Below are 17,801 nucleotides of genomic sequence, written 5' to 3'. Positions count from 1 at the left end.
AAAACATATAAGTGATACAAAAAGTTTGTTTCTTCAGTGAATATGATCTGTTGATCTATGTTTAGATATGTACCATACTGATTCTAGGGATAATATCCGTTAGTAGAGACTAGGTAGGACAAGTGAAACTACTGTTTATGAGTAAACAGTAGTTTCACTTGTCCTACCTAGTCTCTACTACCAGATATTATCCAATCATTATTTTATCATGAGACTGATAAACAGCGAACCTTTCCAGGATCTCAAATTTTTAAGTTCTTATCTCTATAAATAGCTTTCGTGATTCTACAGTATATAATAGAATTTTTAAAGCGACACAATTTAGTGCCGAATAAACACACTACACGGTTCATTGCTCACCAAAGTGGACGTTATACTTTTTATCACGAGGTGTCGCTAGCTGACTACCCCATTCACATGCTAATACGTTACACCATGTAATGTTACTGCCACAATATGTACCTCTGTATTAGCTACCTTCAGCGGAGTGAAGTGTGTGTGTGTGTGTGTGTGTGTGTGTGTGTGTGTGTGTGTGTGTGTGTGTGTGTGTGTGTGTGTGTGTGTGTGTGTGTGTGTGTGTGTGTGTGTGTGTGTGTGTGTGTGTGTGTGTGTGTGTGTGTGTGTGTGTGTGTGTGTGTGTGTGTGTGTGTGTGTGTCTGTCTTAATCTGTTATTTCTGTAAAAGCCATCCATTTTCTAAAAATGGTTCGAAACCGATTACCACAAGCGTTGTTAGCTACCTTAAACGAGAGTCTTTCAGCATGGATGGGCACTAAGTAATAGCCCTGATATTAATTATTAGGTTTAATTGTATGTACTTACTCCTTACTTACTTGCTTACTCTTACTAACGATACCCCTATTAGGCGTGGTATTAATTGACGATCTGTACTTACCGACACTGGCTCTCTGTCCAGCTGTGACCAGCTGTGTAATTTAATACCTCTCTTATAGTTATAGCTACTATTCGCGCATTCCCTACATTCATTTATAGTGCAAAATGTGTTGTCGATTTTTAGTAAACTTGTATGGAAATTTTGACGGCTGGGTGGTGTAGTGGTAACACGATCGCCTCCCGAAGTCCCGAAGTCCCGAGCAGAAGACCCGGGTTCAAATCCGGTCGGATGCAAGTCGGCCAGTTACCAAGCTGTGATTTGGTACAGCTTAGACTGGTGAAACACACTCTCTGGCTCGTAGGACTAACCCCCCAACAGCTAGTATAGTGCCTCGGCACAGAGTGGCTTAGGGTCACTGAAAAGGAGATAAGCACCTCAGGCCATCCCAACATTTGGGAGAGACCTGCCCTCGTATCTTGTCTTGTTGTTGTATGGAAATTTGAGTGCGATACGCAAAGTGATGCTTTTTTTCAAATTGTGATTAAAATAAACTTATTTTTTTAAGTCGTCATGAAACTGTTGATCAGGAAATACAAATAATCGAGCTCACCTACACGTTCACTTGAATAAACAAACCCTTATTATTTTGAGTTTAATTTCCCAATGAAACAGTTCGGTTTTGGCTCTGCTAAGTGCAGTTCCCGCTCCCTAACTTCAAAGAAACATAACTTGAAAACAAGTGTCGTGTTACACCACTAATCAATATTTTATAACTTTAGCACTGCTAAAATTGGTGTTTTTACAGACACACCTTTTGGGCTAAGTCACTATCTCAGAGCATTGTCCGTTTCGTACTGGCTCCTAACCAGCAAACTATCCAGTTCTCTCTAGGCACCAAACTCAGTTCTCTTTAACTTAAAGATAACTGAGTTCGTGCCTATATAATTATAATTCGTCTAGCGAGGGGGATAACTGTAAAGTTTAAGCACGAAACTAGGTAACCTCGGATAGTTATCCCCTCGCTAGACGTGGTGCAGTGTGTAGGTCTACTAAATCTCTCTACTGGTAATCATATCTTGGGTTGTTCTAAGTATCTATTGCCAACTGCAGCATTATTATAATGCTATTCTCGACATATTTGTTGTATTATTCTTATTGGAGTATTTCCCAAAACAGTCGACTGCTAGAGTTCATTTGAAATTAACATGAACACGCCGATATAAACATTCAAATCTTGAAGAACATGCCTGAGACATTGAAAGTAAAACAGAGACCGATCTGGCAAACAAATAACAGTGGGGGAGGAAGGGTGGTAGATTGAGGGATGGACAGCGGGGTGATAGAGAGAGAGAGAGAGAGAGAGAGAGAGAGAGAGAGAGAGAGAGAGAGAGAGAGAGAGAGAGAGAGAGAGAGAGAGAGAGAGAGAGAGAGAGAGAGAGAGAGAGAGAGAGGAGGGAGAGGAGAGAGAGAGAGAGAGAGAGAGAGAGAGAGAGAGAGAGAGAGTGAGAGAGAGAGAGATAGAGAGAAAGAGAGAAAGAGAGAGAGAGAGAGAGAGAGAGAGAGAGAGAGAGAGAGAGAGAGAGAGAGAGAGAGAGAGAGAAGAGTGAGAGAGAGAGAGAGAGAGAGTGAGAGAGTGAGAGAGTGCATCAACATGATAGGTCATTAATCAGCGTGGGGAGGCTGTAAGAAACAACTGCTTGATCTATCTAGCCTCAACACTTAGTATTGCTCATAATACAGACTAGACAGTAGTTGTTGTGCTCGTGTGGTGGTGGCACTGTGCACGACTTGCTTTTTTGTAAAATGCGACCCGTCCTCTGTGCTGTCTTATCGCATTTTGCTCATTCCAATTAATCTCAATAAATCGGCGACATTGTGGGCCATTTTGTTTGTCTTACTCTTAGGCCTTGCAATATTCCTGCTCAGCTCTCATTTCACAAGTGAGCATGTTGGACAGTGTAAGTGCATGACCACCACCACTACCAGGGGAAATACCCCCTGTTTTAACCATGTCAAGCTGTGATTGCTTCAGTCGTATTTTCCAGTCTAGAGTGTCTTGATCATAATATCATCCTGATTTAAATAGCCATTTAGAAGTGTCTGGCTGAGGGTGAGAATTTTATGAAAACTAAGTTCTCGTGGCTTCTACTTCGTTTCCACTCTCTCTATCTCTCTGTCTATGTCCCCTCCGAGTTTTATTAACTCTGCTTTTCTAAATTGAAGCGCACGTCGTACAAACAGTAAGACAACACCTGTACCAATTTACAAAGTAAAGCCTTTAGAGACCTTCATTCGAAAATGTAAGATATTTGTGAGTTACGGTCCACATAAGTACTAAATGTTGTCGGGTCTATTTTGTAGCTTGCTTTTAACACTCTGCTATTTCCATCGAGGGTGACAGAAAGTAGCTGTACCTGCCAACTGAGGGACCTGCTGAGGTACAGGAGGGTTGTACGGTACATAGTGTCAGCAGCTTGTGTGTATTATATTGTTAGCAGCTTGTGTTCTGGACTTGTTGTGTTGCAGTGTGGGGGAACATCACCACCTAAATAATGTACCAGCTTTTTAACGCCTTTTGTAAGTCCGACATATTATTATTATATATGTTATATAAATAATGATTTGTTTAATATTATGTATAGCATATATAATAAACTCGTGTAGCGAATGTTTGTTCATCTAATCGGTGCAAATATCTCCAAAATGTTTAGATTTAATCAAATTATTATAAATTAGCACCAATTTAATTCTATTGAAGGTGAGGCCTAGTGTTGTGTAAGCAAACCTCAGTGTCTTGCCACTGGACAGCCTTACTTCATTATTAGATTTCTTCAATTTGTTTCAAGCTTTAGAAAATGTTGAGGCATGTTCGATATTCTTGGAATATCTAGAATATACAGAGTATGCGCTAAAAAACAATCGGAAATTTGTGTTTAAAGTATGCATTGTCAAAATCTCTTATTATGCTATTGAATCAAATCATTTGCCTTGTATTACGGCCTGTTGTTTGGGGTACGCTAGCTCTCCAACTTAGTTTCAGCCGTTTTCTCCTGCTACAATTATGCTTTTCAGGGTTTTAAATGCTGCAACCGTAATACTAGCAGTCCACACCCAGGCTTCATGATATGAACGACTTGTTTTAATTCTTAATGAAAAGCTTGAATACAGTCTCACAATTGGCTTTTAATTTCATGAATTCCACCAAATGAACGAATGAGTCGTTCAAAGTAACGTGACAACTCGATCATTGCTGGTTGCTAACGTGCACAGAAAGAATCATTCTGAACATTGTGTGCCTCCACTTAATACAATGAAGAGGGGACGGGACGGGAGAGGCTGTAGAACAAGCTACTTGGACTGTTAGATGTGATATAAAGTTGGATGCGTCAGAAGTATTAATCAGAAGTATTGATGATTGATCAATCTTAGCTCACCTCTTATCAGGATCTGAGCAAAGTAGTACGGTATTATGTCTCCGTATTATGTCCGGTACTGTGTCCGCACTATTTCCGGTATTATGTCCGCACTATGTTCATAGTATAGTTCTCATATTTTAGTTCTATTGTTTGGATGGCTCCTGTTTAATATGTGGCATGATCGGAGCTATTTCTTCTTCACTATTGTCGTCTTTCTTACATTGGTATTGTTTTATTATTAGTCATTTCTATTGTATGCGTATCAAGTCAGAACAACATTTGCTTTATGGAATTATCGGTTTTGGTATGTGATATCGCTTTTATCAATACTGTCAAAAGCTTGGAAATTGAGCTTTTATATTTTCTAAAAACTATGTTCATTGTGCAACGCGTGCGTTTTATTTTGTGTGCCATCGTATGTAGTTATAACTTTAGAAGCTACCACGAATTAAAGGATTTAATTCTAATTGCTTCCGTTTAAAAGTAAATACTGATCTCAGTTTACCGAGCATAAGTAGTTTAAAAATGAAGGCATGATGCCAACTAGCTGTAGTTAAAAATAACCACATTTTATAGATCTCCATAATTCTAATAATCTACTTATTGATCGCCCAACATTTAGTGACAGTTTTGGTATAAGTGTCTAGTATAAGGTGTGTGGCTGAAACAAGTATACGACCACCAATGATGATACACATACACAGAAGTAATACATGTAATACATGTATCATATCACGTGGTGTGTACTACAGCACCACCAGGAATACACCAATTAGTGCTGCAACTAAGCTCGCTCCACCAAATAGCCAGCTCAGCCTGCCTGGTGGAACACCCTTTTCAATTTGGCGGGTCTTGTTGGTTATATTGCTTTTAGATGTTTTTAATTGAAAAATATATCCCATGATAATTTGCATATGTGTTTCTTTTAGAGCGTGTTATTGTATTTCTCAAGTTGGGAACAATTTATAGTTTCATTATAAAATTAGTTTGAAAATAGAGAAGTATTATACAGGCTGTAAGACGAAGTTGTGTAATCGTGACGTGAGTGTGACGCTAGTTAATCGGAATTTTGGTAAGTATAATGCCAGCGGAGGAGGAGGTGTCCGCCAAACTCTGACTTTCAAGTTGAGTTTTGTTTTAACTTATTTTGTAGTTGTGCTGTCTTACTTTACTTTACTTAAATTTACTTTATTTTATTTAAAGGTTAATATCAGTAATTTAAGATGGCGCACAATGTATTATGTACAATATATAACATCTTGAGACACGTCAATTTCACATTATTTCTGAGACCAGTTGTGAAGGTCACAATTAGATATACATTAACTCACATTACCATTTACCGCATATTAATATTGGTTTTTGTTTCTTGTCAAAATTTTATAGGTACTGCAGTCAGTGGGGGTCATATTTTCGACAGCAGCTTTCGTGAATTCTTGGATAAACGTTGCTGTTGACTGTTGAAACGTTAGAAATGTTCAATAATTTTCGCCATTTTGGGCATGTCTGAAATTATAAAGATCAATTAATGACTAAATGTCAAAAAATTAAATTTTTGATATTCTAGGAACTTGGAAAGCTTCGTAGAAATGGCGAATAGTTGATAAATTCTAGGAACCTGGTGACAAGTTGATAAACTTTTGGAGAAGCTTTTTTGTTGAATGTAAAGTTTTGGTTTTATTCTTAATACTAGTGTAACCCGGCCTACGGCCGGGATTTCACTGCCGCAGTTAAAAAGGGTAGGAGTAATTACCCGCTGAGTCAAAACCCGGATTAGGCGAGCAATTCTATTCGGAGTAGGGTTGCCAACCGATATTATCGGCCGATAATTATCGGCGATAATTTCCCAAAAATCGTTATCGATTATCGCGATAATTTTCGAGAATTATCGCGATAATCAACACATTTTTATTAGGGTAAAATGGCCAACATTTAACATATTTTTCGAATCTATTTCTCTGTTTGTAAAGTTAAAACCCAGTGCTAGCATAATTTGCAGTGTGATGGTTTTTTTCCGCATCTAGTAGGTAACTTGGAGGTGGTATGGTCAGACGTAGTTATTGTTGTTTGTTGGAGCACGGAAAGGAACTCACACTGCAACGAGACTACAAAACTCGTTGGAGCTCGCTGTGCAGTATGTTGGAGAGATATGACCGGATAGCTGATGCAGTGTATGGAATTTTAGATGACTTGGAGCTAGGCAATCTAAAACTGGATGTAGAAGAGACTGAGTTAGCTCTCGCACCGTTCAAGACTGTAACTGAGTTTCTGTGTAAAAGAGGAAGCATGCTTGCTCAAGCAAAAGTGATTATTTAGTTTATTGACAGCAAGCTAGAAGAGATCTGAGATAGACTCGCCATTTTCTCGAAGCCTGTCCGATAGGCTACGTACACGATATGCCAAGAGAAAGAACCTTCACTTCGTATCGCTGGTAAAGTTCTACTCGGACCCCGGTTATCTAGATGAAGATGTAGGACAAGAATACAGAATGATCACAAAGTCAACCTTGATACGTAGCTCTAAGTCTCTGCTCCAACAGTTGTTTAAGCAGAAAGAGACTATCAGCGATTGAGCTTCGCAAGTAGTTCGACGATTGGTCCTCATGACTCACAGACGACTCCCACAATTTCAGATGCCAGATGCCAGTCCTATCCCGCTGAAAAAAGAATTATCAGACCTACATTAGGGCAGCGATTCGACTACGGTAGCAAGGACAGATACCCTTGCACGGGAGATAGGTCTGTTCACAGCTAACAGGCAGCTAACAGGCAGCAGACTTTAAAATTTTTTTTGCTAGAAGCAATAATTATCTTTAAGAACATATTTTGTCTATGAAATATGGGCTTGTTAAATAAAAGGGCAATATTGCAATTGATTCTTTAACAAAGCAATCAGCACAAGATGTAACATAGCATAGGAGCATAATGCAAGTATACAGAGTGCATACAAATATTACTTCAATTATATTGCCAAATTTATCGCCGATAACCGATATTATCGCGATAATTTTGAAAAAATTATCGATTATCGCGATAAAAAATTTTGTACCGATAATGGCAACCCTAATTCGGAGTGCCCTCACGTATCCAATAGTATGCTTAAAAGATAGTAATTCTTAATCAATAATCAATGGAAATTAACCCTTAACACCATGCACCACACCAGCCTATCATATTTGTGAACATGCATTACATTGTCGTATGAAAGTATGAACTCTCTCTACAGTCCAAACAGACCGTTTGAGCACTCCCTCCCCTAATAAGTTTATAGTATTATATGACCATGTAATATATACGCCATGTAATATATACGCTAAATAATATTATGCAGAGAGAGAGAGAGCTAACCCCGTAACTCTTGCCGTTCTTCTCAAGCCATTTTATGCAACATATTTTGTGGTACAAAACCATCAATTAAACCACTTACCACCGGCCGATTTTTATAAAATTTGCCTATTGGCTTCGTCAGAGTTTTGTCGGCACTATACCGAAAAAACCAGTCCCGTAACTATTACCGTTTTTTTTGTATAACCGTTCGGAAATTACACACAGACGATCAGACAGACAGACAGACAGACACACACACACACACATTCTGGTGTTATTAAGGTGATACCTCATAATACATGGACTTTATACCTCTTTCACTTTTCTCCTCCAAATAACATCGAGATAAATAATTCTCAGTACTCAGTACTGAGAATACACCTGTATAACTCAGTATACACCTGTATAATAGTCGGTGTGTTATCAATGTTGGAAATATTATTGGGAGGAGAAAAGTGATCGTCAAACAATACCTCGTGACGTAAAACCACCATTAATTGACGTCAAAGCTTATCCCATCCCGACCATAGACCATAGTTCTGTATTTTCACTTCTGATTTGATACAACAATGAACATAATATAATATGTGTAGCATCAAATCAGAAGTGAAAATACAGAACTACGGTCTACTCAATGAACTGTTTTGTCGTGATTCAAATTTCCAGGATATCCGGATAATGTAAACTTTAGCCATAACAATTAATTAATGAAAATCAATGAAGGGCAAATGACACAGGATGACAAGAGAGTGTAATGTCAGGAGCAGTGACCTCTGTGAGAAGCACTCGACCACCACGTGACACACACCACGTGACACCACGTGACACACTCCACGTGACACCACGTGGCACAACCAAAATGTCCAGGAAGGGGATCTTCAAACTGCGCTCTAAATCAACCATGTGAGTAGTGGTGGATTATTATTGAGTCTCATGATTTGACGTTTCCTTCATTAAAATTTCTATTCAGTGAAAACAGATTCTTATGGAATTGGAAATAAATATTTAATATAGTTGGTATTTATTTCCATTAGAATCTTTCTTCACTGAGTCTATTCAAAACAATCAGAAATTTGAATGAAAGAAACGTCAAATCATGTGAGAAATACTGGATTTCTAGCAAGACACACCACCACACGGTGCCAGTACTTGCGCCACCCCGCTTTTTAGTACAGTATCAGGTTTGTGGTCCCCGATAATATACACTGGCACGAGAGACTGCAAGTATATATTCAAACTGCGCTCTTAATCAACCATGTGCGTAAGATCGCCCACGTGCAAATGAGTTGTAATGGATTGCTAGCAGGACACACTGCACGGGCCAGTACTTGAGTACTTGCACCACCCCGCTTTTTAGTACAGTATCAGGTTTCTCCTGCTAGTACATATTACCCGGGCCCACAGTTCCGAGTACATTTATCTTTTATCTATACATCATGTGTGTTGTCATTGCTCTAGTTCAGTACTTTCACACGGCCCCCTACCCTCTCACACCCTCCCTTTTCTTGGTACATTGTTCCCCTAGTTTAAGAGAAGGGTTCCTTAATGAACCCCACCCCAACCATATGCCATAGTTTTGTATTTTCACTTCTGATTTGGTACAACACATGACAGTCAACTCGACGCACTGTTTTGTCCTTATTAAAATCCCCGGGATATCCCCAGAATTAATTAATTAATTAATTAACAATTCCTCTAGTTTAGTTGTTTAGTGAGCAGGGCCTTCTTAATGAGCGGCTCACCTCTTGCTATGTTGTTCAGATCCCGAGACCAAGCTGCTAAGTGGGAGAATAACTTTGACGCTCTTATAAACGATACCAGTAAGTACACTCCTCATTTTCAATTAATGATAACAGTAAATATACATTTTCAATTAATTACATATACATGTAACGCCTCCCCGGGCTGCAGCTGTAGGGTGTAACGCCTCTCTCTTCAGCCATCATGCTCTCTTCAAATTGTTTGAATTCCTCGTGTGTTCAGATCTTGGAGCAGTTTTAAATTACATGCTCTGTGTGCATGTGTATCCAATCACACAAAACTTGATGAACTTTTAAGTACCTAGATGAGCTTGGCTCTTTGGTGAAATGACTATGTAAGACATTGCAAGTATTGTTGGACCCAGAGATCACTCCTCAGTATCCATACATGGGATAAAAGGTGCTCCTTGGTTTTGATAAAGATTTCTGCTTTATGTAAATGTTCATTGAGCAGTGCCTCGCCAAAGAGCTTGTAGGAGAAAAGAATGCAGATGACTGATTTTTTAGCAGAAAGTTATTTTATTTTAGTTGAAAATATCACCAAATTTAAAAAGTTTATAAACTAAAATTTTCAGTCAACTCATTACTTTTCTATGCAAATGACTGCGTTGGCCACATTATGGCGAATTAAGAGGTTTTCAAGATGCTTTCACATAACGAGGCTTCGTAGTTATTGTTGAAAAAAAAATACCTATCTTTAAAGGCAAATTATCCTTACTTTTATTTTTAACATCTAAAGGACTATTTTCTACTTGTAGAGTCTAGATAGATAAGATAGATGACCGTAACTTGCACATTATATATACTTAATATATCTATACATTTATGTATATACTTAATATATTTATACATTACGATGAAGCTAATGTCCAAGAATTCTGACTTTCTATTTCCTACTTTCTATTTCCCACATTCTATTTCCCACTTTCTATTTCCTACTTTATATTTCTTACTTCTTACTTTCTAAGCCTGTCCGTAATAATAACATTACCCACAGAAGGAGTGCAGCTGTTCACTGAGTTTGCCAGGAAGCACCACGCAGCTGAGAACATAGAGTTCTGGTTAGCAGTTAAAGAGTTCAGGAAGAAGCAGCTGCAGGGGGACCGGCTGAACGAAGCATCTAGGAAGATTTACAGGACTTTCGTGTCCCTGCAGGCTGAGAAACAGGTATGATAAACACAGGAGTATTTTTATATGGGACAATTTCCCAATGTGACTGCTAGCAACAGCAGCTATCTAACAACCATTATAATCACCCCCATAACCAGTAACCACCTGTAACCACTCCCGTAATCACTCCTGTAACCACCTGTAACCACCCCAGATCAACATAAACGACGTGATACGGAAAGACATCCAGAAGAACATCCTGGCCCCCACCATGACGATATTCAACGAGGCCCAAGACAAGATCTACATCCTGATGAAGACGGACATCTACCCTAGGTTTCTACGAGACGACTCTTATCTCAGTTTAACGAGACCCACAAGTGATAACTGATATATCAGCAAGCAATGGCACGCAGTCTCACATTCTCACTCGGTTACAAAGCGCTACCTCCTGTAATAAGCTCTCCTTTCAAAATGCCTCTTATTTGATCTTAGCTTGCCTCAACTCACAGCCGCTAAATAATCTCAAGGGGTATTGGCGTGCTCAGTCCAGGCTGCAGCTCTTATCAAATTCGTTGCGTTTTGAAGGGAGATGACGGAATGGGGGCACCCACATTGGAACTCCATATTTGGAGCGTCTTTCAAACCCCTGGGTGTCTGAGCTGCGTCTAGCTGGTAACAAATCTAACGGAGCCCGAGATTGGCTGCAGTGGTAGCGAGGGATACTACTACTATAACTGGAGGAATACTGAATAGAAGGTCCTCCAGAGGTCCTCCAGAGGCCTCCAGTTTATATACAACAGCTGCTGAGAGCTGTGCGAATATAATGTTCTGTGTGTACGGGTAGTGATAGAATATATGCGTTTTGTGTGTGTGTTCAGCTCCTCTTATGCTAGTCAGAAGAAAATAGAATAAGCATATTTATCTTTATTTTTGGAAACTTTATACGATTTCGGAAACGGCCGCTATTGATTATCGTTAATCGTGCCCCAATTAACGATAATACTGAGCCAAACCACTCGGAAAAAATTAGTTAATTGATTGATTACGTGCCGATGTCACCCCAGTAATTGTAAATCATGTTCATGATTATTGTGCATTGTGCAACATATTAGTGGAGAGTTTCTTTGATTAATATATATATATATACCGGCGTTGTCATGGTAACGTGACCGGCGCGGTTGCCATCAAAATTTAATTGTGATTGGTTTTATTTGTTATACCTATCGTGGTGGAGAGAACTTGTATTTATTTGTTTATTGTGTATTATTTGGTATATTATTATACAAACTTTGCTTTTATAAGTTGAATAAAGAAAGCTATTTACTGACTGCTTAATTACGCCGTTACAAATATTTCCATAATATGTAAATATGTCTGTTCGATGGATTGTGGTTGGCTAAAAGCAACACTATACTAAGAACTCGAATACCCGTATATTGCATAATTAGAGTCCGAACAAGGACAGAGAGTAATTCACTGGAGACACGCACTATTGATTGTGACAGACGTAGTCACGTTCTTATATAGTTACCTTACAAGACATATTTATAACGTACGAAATGTGGCGGTTTTCCGAAAATTTCGCCATATTTTCGGACCGCCAAAATTTCGGTCGTCGTTATAGAATCCGTCGCATTATCTTTTAGCTTATTTCAATGACTGTGCCTTCACTGCTTTATTTTGTTTCTAAAAAGTAATATCAAATAAAATAAATAAATAAATTCTGGCATCTTGGGACAAATTATCACCACACCAATGACGAATTGAATGTCAAGCAATACAGTTTAAATTTGCATTAAAATACATGTATGTGCTAACATGAAAGTCTTACAGTCTTAATACAGACTAAGTTTGAACATGATTTTACCGAATTTCAGAAATTTCCTTACTGCTTACTGTTACAAAAAATGATGAAAAATACCCTTATTTTCTGTGACGTCCGAAATTTGACGGCTTTTGTTCAATTTCGCCATATTTTCGGACCGCAAAAATTTCGGTCGTCGCAAATTAGGCCGCCATAAATATGTCTTGTAAGGTATATCAGGCGAGGAAGGAGACTGGGGTAAGGTGGAGTGGCTGGAGAAACATGCCTACTGGGGATGGTGGATTGAGTGCTGAATAAATATCAAGTACTTATAATAATAAGATCGCATGATGGGTATGAACAAGAATTGCGCCCGTTTTTTCGTCGTGGCGGACGCTATATTTCCATTCACTACAAGCTCAGTTAACTTCATAAAATTATATTTTAAATACGGGAAAGTGGAAACACGTGTGATTCAATTCAATTGCCGTAGAACGTAACTTTTATCAGTAATTTAAGAAATTAGAAGCAAAAAGTGCAAGTGAACTTTACTCATGTATGTCTTATACAGTTACAGTCATATCTTGTAATTCAGAAACTTGTGTAACTCTTGTAACTCCTAAATTTATTAACTGACACATGCCAAGTTATCAATATCAATCAAAAATAGAAAAATAAAATATATCAATTAAAAATAGAAAACAAAATGTTTGCCGCCGTAGAGTCCTGTTTTAGTGTTTTGTACGGCGCCGCCGTACAGTCTTACGCCCTAGAGTCCCGATCCCGGCTATACATCACATCAATCTCCGCAAACAACCCATGCACGCTGCGCGCGTGTTTCTCGTTGTCATGGTAACGGACGGAAGGAAGTAAGGACTGACGACACATTTAAACCCACCTACCTCCTTCTCCAAAATCCCTCTTTTTCTGCAAAAACGACCATTCGTAACCTTTCACTATTGCATTTTTACAAAAGGGTGTGAATGGAAAAAATCAATGATAATAACATAGGTTACTAACAGTAAGATAATATTCAAAATTTAAATCAAAAACTGAATTTACAGCAATAATATACAACAAAATTAACCAATACTAATAGAATTTTACAACAAACTGATTTTAAATTGTTATCATTACATAACTCTTATATTACTCATCAATAGAAAAGGAAATCTGATTTAGTTAGAACAAAGAGGCGCATATTGCGATAAAGTCCTGGCAATGGGGCAAATTAAAATCTCTACCTAAGACGACACTAAAAACCAATACAACACCACGACAATACGACATCACGACAACACAAGAACACGACAACACAAGAACACGACATTACAAATCAAACTGTCGCCTGAACAATACATAATGTCATAAAAGAACAGAGAAGTTATGGAACATAATCCTCATAATATCGTCACTACTACTACTGTACTACTACTCAACCTCAACCTCAACCTGCACACATAACAGACATGGTACATACAACTAAAGACATTTCGTACAATGACAATTAACCTCAATCTTCATGTATGAGCTTATCCTCATAACCTCACGTAACCTCAAAGTAGGACGAGGTGGATGTCCTCGACTCTGGAGATGAGTTCTCTAAACAGCTCGTTCTGTTGAGAGTCCAGGGTGGAATAGAGCTTGTTGTGTAGAGTGGTTAGCGTCCTGTAGTCCTGGTGTAGCGACATATTTACGAATCAAATTACAATACAAATACATTGCAATGCAATAATAATACTACAACAATTCACAATTCTCCCCCAATTCTCAAATACTGAGTATTAGTAGCCGGCGCGGGGTAAAACCATTTACTAATAGTATATAGATTATATAAATTATAATCTTATAGCTGTCTAATGTCCATAGTAAATTACTATGGACATTAGACAGCTATAAGATTATAATTTATAAAAGCGAAATCTGATAAAATTACCCTGTGTTTGGTTGCCATGGCGATCTCCACCAGGTTGATAAACCGGTCTACCTCAGCTTCAGAAGTGAGAACATCTAACGGAACTGTGCTGTACTTATCTATCAGATCTCTGGGAAAGAAACAGGGGTTAATATGACAAACGGTCAGTAAGTAGGTTCAGCTGTTACCTTGTGCAGACATAATATTCATTTGATTATAATTATACAATATACAATTTGAGCAATCGACTACATAACAGTGAAATCACGATTAACAGTGCAGTTTGGGGAAGGAAAATGGCACGGTAAATCGGAGTTTTGGTCTTTCAATCCCAGTCGGATCACATGGTTCCCGAAATTTTGGGGAAAGGGATTTTCTAGTAAGAAATTTGAGAGGATATTTTCAGATGTACTAAAGTGCCTACTTGTGGAGCTGAGAGAGATGAAGGAAGGGAGTGTTGACGATGAGAAGTAGGAGGAGGGTGGTTAGCTCACAGAACTCCAGGGTATCCTGTAGGTGGGACGTGATCTTCTCTTCTGTGAGAAGGAATATCCGTCAACATTACAATTTCAAATTAAAAGTTTTAATAAACATTATGTATACAGAAGATTGTCCCACAGTATATATATATTATATATCCATCAGCTTGGATTAAATAGATTATCGACTTTATATGTAGTACTGTTGGCATACCATAATGAATTTAGTGTTAAGTGTAATACCGAAATTATTAAATTTGTTTCTGATTGATAGATTTTCACAATTAAAACACCTCAAGGTTAGACATCATTTAGAAATAATATGCCATGTCTACAACGGAAATATCTTAGTTTAATACAATGCGACTGACTTTGTGATGGCTATATAGAATAAAATACATGATTTAATTGTGTCTCAGATCAAGGATCTTTACTGATAGTGATAGAAAAATGTATTTCAATTTGCAAGCATTTGCATTCCTAAGATGATTTCTTTTATATTTGTTAAATTTGACAATATTTACATTTAATCATTTTGCATCTAGTGCAAATTATAGTCAGAGGTATTATTCGACCTTTGTTCACCGTAGCGTCCAATCTTTTGATCTATTAGAATTTAGTAGTGTTACCAGATATATATTGCGAATATCTAATGTCAGGCATGCCTTGAGAAAGTTTTAATGTGCAGTTAGGATTCAAGTCTCATTTAGTGTCTATCATGCCTGTAAAGTTGATGACAGGAGCTGCAAAAAGCGGCATCCTCAGGTACAAATTCTATCGGCAGAAGGAGGAGCTAGTCTCGCGTCCTCTGACACCATAAACGGTTCCCCCTCCTTCCCCTTCGGAAGGTTGTGGATGTTATTGGTTCATATACTTATAAATAACGTGATATTTGAACTCGGATTCAAAGGAGATAAGAATGCGCAAATTTGTCCTCAAACGTCAAAAATCGCGATTTGTCGCGGAGAATGAGAAAAATCGCGATTCCGCACGTGCCGCGATTTCATTTTGACCTTGCGGCTTCCCTCCCTTATAATGTGATCCACGAATAGAGTACAGAAATCTTAGAGATCATGAGCTGATTATGAGCTGAAGACGGGGGGGGGGGGGGGGGGGGGGGGCAATAATGATATATACATGTATTTTAAAAGCTCCTGCTAATGCCTAATAACACCTTTTGTATCATAAATGTTTCAAGAACCCACCTCCAAGCTTAGAGATCAATTTTACTTCTTAGCTACTATGTACATAGTTGTCATGTGAACTCTACCCTAAACTTTGACTATTTCAAGGTCAATTAAATTCCATCCTTAGGCTAAGTGCCTAAGTTGCCGGCCTACCCTATAAACCTAGAAGCCAAACAGTACTTCTGAACCCAGCCGTAAATTGTAACAATAGGGCTCAGCAGGTTATTCGGCAAATTTCATGTTTCGTCATTTTTCCTATTCATGTATCAGTATGTACTTGAAGGTTAGTCGAGGTGATGAATGTTCATCTTGGATACCTCGTTTCGGTGAACAGTAGGTTTTCTCGATGACGCAAACGTTTGGGCTTAGAAAATATAACCATTTTTCGTGTTTTAGACTTGTTGCTCCCCATATACTATAATTAATCATTTGTATCGAGGATTCTGTCGCTAAAATTGTTTAAAGATTCAATTGTTGGAGGTTATGCCCTTTCAACATTAAATTACTTATGCTCGTCTTGGCGGACATGATAGAAACCCCATTTTAACGCATTGCAATTTATGACATAAACAGGGATTGGCTAGTTAGAGGCGGTCCGTGTAGGCCTTACACTGTGCTTTCAGCAATACTCATAAGTACAAGTAGAGGTGAATGGTCGGCAAAAACGTTGACATTTTTCATACTTTCTGTCATAAACTTTCTTAACTATAATGGTAAATGGCTCATTAGTTTTCTGTTAGGATTCTGCTTCAGAAGATGAAAGAATCTAACAACCAGCCCACTGGAGATAACGCCCACGTGACTAGAGATAGCTCCCACGTGACTGGAGATAACGCCGACGTGAATGGAAATAGCGCCCACGCGGAGAAAGATAACGCCCACGTGGAGAAGACACATTTGCTCAACCAACAAAAGGACTGGACGAGAATGGACAAGCTCCTGCTGGTATTTGGTGTACTTATGAATATTGTGGACGGAGTGGAAATGTATTTACCTGGTTAGTTAAGTGCCATATCACGTGCCATTTTCACGGCTTTAATTTGCCCACGGGTTAACTTTGTCACGGCATAATGAACAATTCCTTGGGACAAAATAACGAAAATATCCAAACTGTGCAAACAACTTTTCGCCATTTTCGCCATCGATGGATATTGGCGAAAGATACGATATGTCAGATAATGGTTAAAATAAAGTAAATCTGATGATTTCCCTCTTAACAAAACCTTAAAATTCATTCAGTCACCATACCAATAACTCGACTTCATTCGACAAAACCTTCAGGAGTGATAACACAGCAAGTGTCCTGCGATATTGAGCTGTCCCTGGTACGGGAGGGTATGCTGGAGTGTATTCAGTACTTCACCTTAGCAATAGCTACTGTTATCGCGGGTCTGTTAGCTGACAGGTACGAGATTAATTCGCTGTCCTTTTCCATTCCCCAATAAGTTAAAATAACGAATCATGATTTTTAAGTTAACAAAATATTCTAAACCTATCTAATCATTGAAAGTTGCATATTGATCCAGGTTTGGTAGACGAGAGTTGACCTTGTTCTCCCTTTATATGAGCGGACTGAGCACAGTGATCTGTGCTATAGTAGCTAACTACGAAACCCTTCTCCTTTCTAGAGCCCTTATCGGCTTCTGTGTTGGACTCAACTTGTGGATTCACAGTGTCATGATCGTGGAGCTGGTTTCAAGTAATGAAATACTTGGCAGTATAGTCACCATTTCCAAGATCATGTACACAGTTGGGGGTGTCTGGCCAGCAGTTTTGGGATATCTGCTGTTGGATGTGGTAGGATGGAGGGTATTCATACTTCTCACATCTCTACCAACAATCATTCCACCCATTTTCATGCTACACTTCTGTTTTTCAGGGACTGCAGGTCCCAACATTCAAGTGGAAGAGGATGGTGCAGTGCACAGTTGCACAGTGGCTGTTCCCAACATGATCGCTAGAATCAC

At 38.6% G+C, this 17,801-nt stretch overlaps 2 protein-coding genes across 2 annotated transcripts in view; one reads left to right on the top strand and one right to left on the bottom strand.

Moving 5' to 3' along the window:
• Positions 1 to 8,293: 8,293 nt before the first annotated feature.
• LOC134816442 (regulator of G-protein signaling 4-like) lies at positions 8,294 to 11,754 on the top strand. Its single transcript, XM_063825278.1, has 4 exons — positions 8,294 to 8,479; positions 9,338 to 9,396; positions 10,334 to 10,503; positions 10,661 to 11,754. The coding sequence occupies exons 1-4, from the start codon at positions 8,331 to 8,333 to the stop codon at positions 10,835 to 10,837; spliced, it is 555 nt and encodes a 184-aa protein (XP_063681348.1). The 5' UTR covers positions 8,294 to 8,330; the 3' UTR covers positions 10,838 to 11,754.
• Positions 11,755 to 13,265: 1,511 nt separating this feature from the next.
• Positions 13,266 to 17,801, bottom strand: part of LOC134816440 (40-kDa huntingtin-associated protein-like) — a 47,589-nt gene continuing 43,053 nt past the window's right edge. The window contains exons 7-9 of the mRNA XM_063825276.1: positions 14,593 to 14,704; positions 14,190 to 14,298; positions 13,266 to 13,929 (exon numbers count right to left, since the gene is read on the bottom strand). Coding sequence (XP_063681346.1) covers positions 13,810 to 13,929; positions 14,190 to 14,298; positions 14,593 to 14,704 — 341 coding nt within the window. The 3' untranslated portion in view covers positions 13,266 to 13,809. The remainder of the gene's footprint in view (positions 13,930 to 14,189; positions 14,299 to 14,592; positions 14,705 to 17,801) is intronic.

This window comes from Bolinopsis microptera, chromosome 6 (genome assembly GCF_026151205.1).
Source record: "Bolinopsis microptera isolate Bmic1 chromosome 6, MBARI_Bmic_1.0, whole genome shotgun sequence".
Taxonomy (NCBI): Eukaryota; Metazoa; Ctenophora; class Tentaculata; order Lobata; family Bolinopsidae; genus Bolinopsis; species Bolinopsis microptera.
This window is presented reverse-complemented; position numbering and strand designations above follow the sequence as displayed.

Bases quoted from the DNA above. Each gene is read 5' to 3' on its own strand.
- LOC134816442 (XM_063825278.1), top strand. From the start codon at position 8,331: ATGTCAGGAGCAGTGACCTCTGTGAGAAGCACTCGACCACCACGTGAC. The intron at 8,480-9,337 runs GTGAGTAGTGGT...TATGTTGTTCAG, and splicing joins CTGCGCTCTAAATCAACCAT to ATCCCGAGACCAAGCTGCTA. The intron at 9,397-10,333 runs GTAAGTACACTC...CATTACCCACAG, and splicing joins CGCTCTTATAAACGATACCA to AAGGAGTGCAGCTGTTCACT.